The following is a 2,645-nucleotide window of genomic DNA, read 5'->3' on the forward strand; positions in this document are numbered from 1 at the left end:
GGGAAGAAGTAAAAAAACTTATTTAATCCCACCCTTCTTCATGGCTTATTAAAAAATAATAATAATTAATTCTTCTGGATGATTTTAAAAACAATAAATAGCATTAAATAGCCATCTTCCAACCAGTTCTGCCGGTAGAAATAAGTTTTGAACATTTCTGCTCTCATTACCCCCTGCTTCGCAGCGGGGGCTCTCGTCCTCAGCCAGGCTGACCCCCCACCCCCCCGGGGGTGCAAGTTGTATGGATTCTTTTGCAAAGTTTATGGATTTTTTTAGGCTTTTTATACAGGTAAACGTCCGAAGAGGTTGACATGTATGGGACAACAAAATACAGACTTGTTGTTATCGAGTTTTTCAACACGAACCGCTACCTGAGAGGCGCTACTAGCCCCTCCCCTGTCAGAGTGTCCGAGCAGGATGAGTCAGTGCAACGTCAATCAAATGAGAGAGAGGGTGGGGGCGATTACTGCATTGGGGGGGTGCACAGGTGTTGAAAGTAGAAAACCTAAAAAGAAAGAAATGGGATTTGGTGGTATGACATGCAAATTGTTTATGTTTCAAATGCAACTGCTAGTATTTCCTATAGCATGGTTTGTGTTTACAGGGAGGGACGATAGGTTTGAATAGCTTGGCAAAGGGGGATGTGGTGTAATCTAATTACAGGAGTTACCACTACACCCAGGGAATTCTGTGATACGACATGAAGTTGGTTGTTTTCTGTAACACGAGGAAAAATAAAGAGATTTATTATTCATCTGAAACTGGACCTTTATTTTATATAAGAACTCAACACAACGAAGACCCACCCCCCAACGTCAAAACAACATCAGCTTTTCAGGGGCCTTGTAACTGAGAACTCCGCAATGGCATTGAAAACTTGTTACACTGAAAAAAATATGCAGTGTAAAATAAAAATATGATCGTAGGTTTTGAGTTTCAATGACAATGTTTTATTTTTCAATTCCGAATCTTTTTTTCAATGTCAGCGTAAGCTTTTACTGATTTAGCTCCATAAAAGGTCAGTTGCCTGTGGCTGCCATTTTAAATAGGATTTAATTGTATTTATGAATTTATGAACCCAATGGTTACTTTCTGAGAATTTCATTCAAAACTGCCCAGTGGTTCAAGAAATATTTTGCTAACAAAAAAAAAACAAAAAAACAAAAACAAATGAATGCATAATAAAATGCCACTTTTCTTTTTTGCAATGCCAGCATGTAATAAAAACTAAAATAACAGGCTTTTAAAAATTTAAATGGAAGCACAGCTAAATCAAAATCAAAACTGCATTAATCAAACAAAAAAATAAGGACAAAACACAATATCAAAACACTTTCTGGTTAGAAAGTTTAAAAGGCTCTAAAGATATTTTCTTACTGCTAAATATCTGATGAATCATTGCCATCAAAGAGTCAGATTACAGTTGATTTCGACATATCTGCCCTGTCCAAAGCCAAGGGGGTGTAGTTTCCAGCATGTTATGTAAGACACTTTGTTCTTTGTTCACATTTGTCTGTTGTGGGAGTGTTAAACACAACAGGCTTAAAGCAAGCCTGAAAGAAACACCAAACAACAAGGGAGCAAACCTGAATCTTCACCTGCAGCCTGTCTTCTTCTGCAACCATGTGGTTTTATCATTTCTTATTCAGCTTGGACCTAAAGAGTCTGTTCTTGTTTGTTTTTCTGTTCCTTCTTATCGCGGACTATCTGAAAAACAGGAAACCAGCAAACTTTCCTCCAGGACCAACAGCTTTTCCTTTTGTGGGGAATATCTTGGGTTTGGACAGCAAACATCCACAAAATTATTTTACTAAGGTATTCAATTACAGTATTTACAAGAGTATAAATAATCTCTGTGCTCAGCTTAATGATCAGATATTGAAAAGTGCTTTTAAATGTATTTTTGCAGGATCAGGCTATGAAGATTAAAATTTAGCTGTGTTCATACTTGTGATGTTTATTAGACTTAAACTGAGGATTTGTCACTGATAATAGATGCATGATGAAAAACATAATACTCTGAAAATAAAATAGAAGTATTTTAAATTTCTGTCTTGAAAATGCTTATAATAAACTGTTGATAAACTGTGCATACACAGAAAGCTTTTGCTGACACCTTGTGACTGTATTGAAAATCTTAACAGATCTTTAAAAACACCTGGTAAATCATTTGATCATGTATGTAGTAACATTCTCATTACGCGTTGTTTATTATTTTTTCTATTTTTTTAATAGTTTGCACAAATTTGCACAAAGGTAAGATCAGGGTATAAAGCGCAATTGTTATTATCCTGGCCATGTCCATGGTAACAAGTCCTGTGAAATTAGTCCTTATTTAATCTGTTGTTGTTTCTGAGCAGTCTGTGGTCATTATGATCCAAAATCAGTGTTTCATACAGTAATTTAAAGTTCATAGATATCTGCCTCGTTCTTTTTGCTTTGTATTCAAATATCACAGATTAATACGTCAAGTTGTACAGATTGTAAGTTACTCAAATGTTCCCGCATTTTGTATACAAACATATGAAGAAAAACTCACGTAATTTTTCAAAAGCTTAGCTTCAAAAAATTTTTACACCTCAGAGCCTGCAAGGAAAAGTTATGTGTGCACCCTCATTGTCCCCACCTTCTCTATCACATGCGTC

General features: G+C 35.8%; 1 protein-coding gene across 1 annotated transcript in view; it reads left to right on the top strand.

The window, feature by feature from the left end:
- Nucleotides 1-1,510: 1,510 nt before the first annotated feature.
- The window catches only part of LOC106517300 (cytochrome P450 2J6), a 17,730-nt gene continuing 16,595 nt past the window's right edge, over nt 1,511-2,645 (top strand). The window contains exon 1 of the mRNA XM_014008062.1: nt 1,511-1,815. Within this exon, the coding sequence (XP_013863516.1) occupies nt 1,624-1,815 (192 nt within the window). The 5' untranslated portion in view covers nt 1,511-1,623. The remainder of the gene's footprint in view (nt 1,816-2,645) is intronic.

Source organism: Austrofundulus limnaeus, unplaced genomic scaffold (assembly GCF_001266775.1).
Source record: "Austrofundulus limnaeus strain Quisiro unplaced genomic scaffold, Austrofundulus_limnaeus-1.0 Scaffold47, whole genome shotgun sequence".
Lineage (NCBI taxonomy): Eukaryota > Metazoa > Chordata > Actinopteri > Cyprinodontiformes > Rivulidae > Austrofundulus > Austrofundulus limnaeus.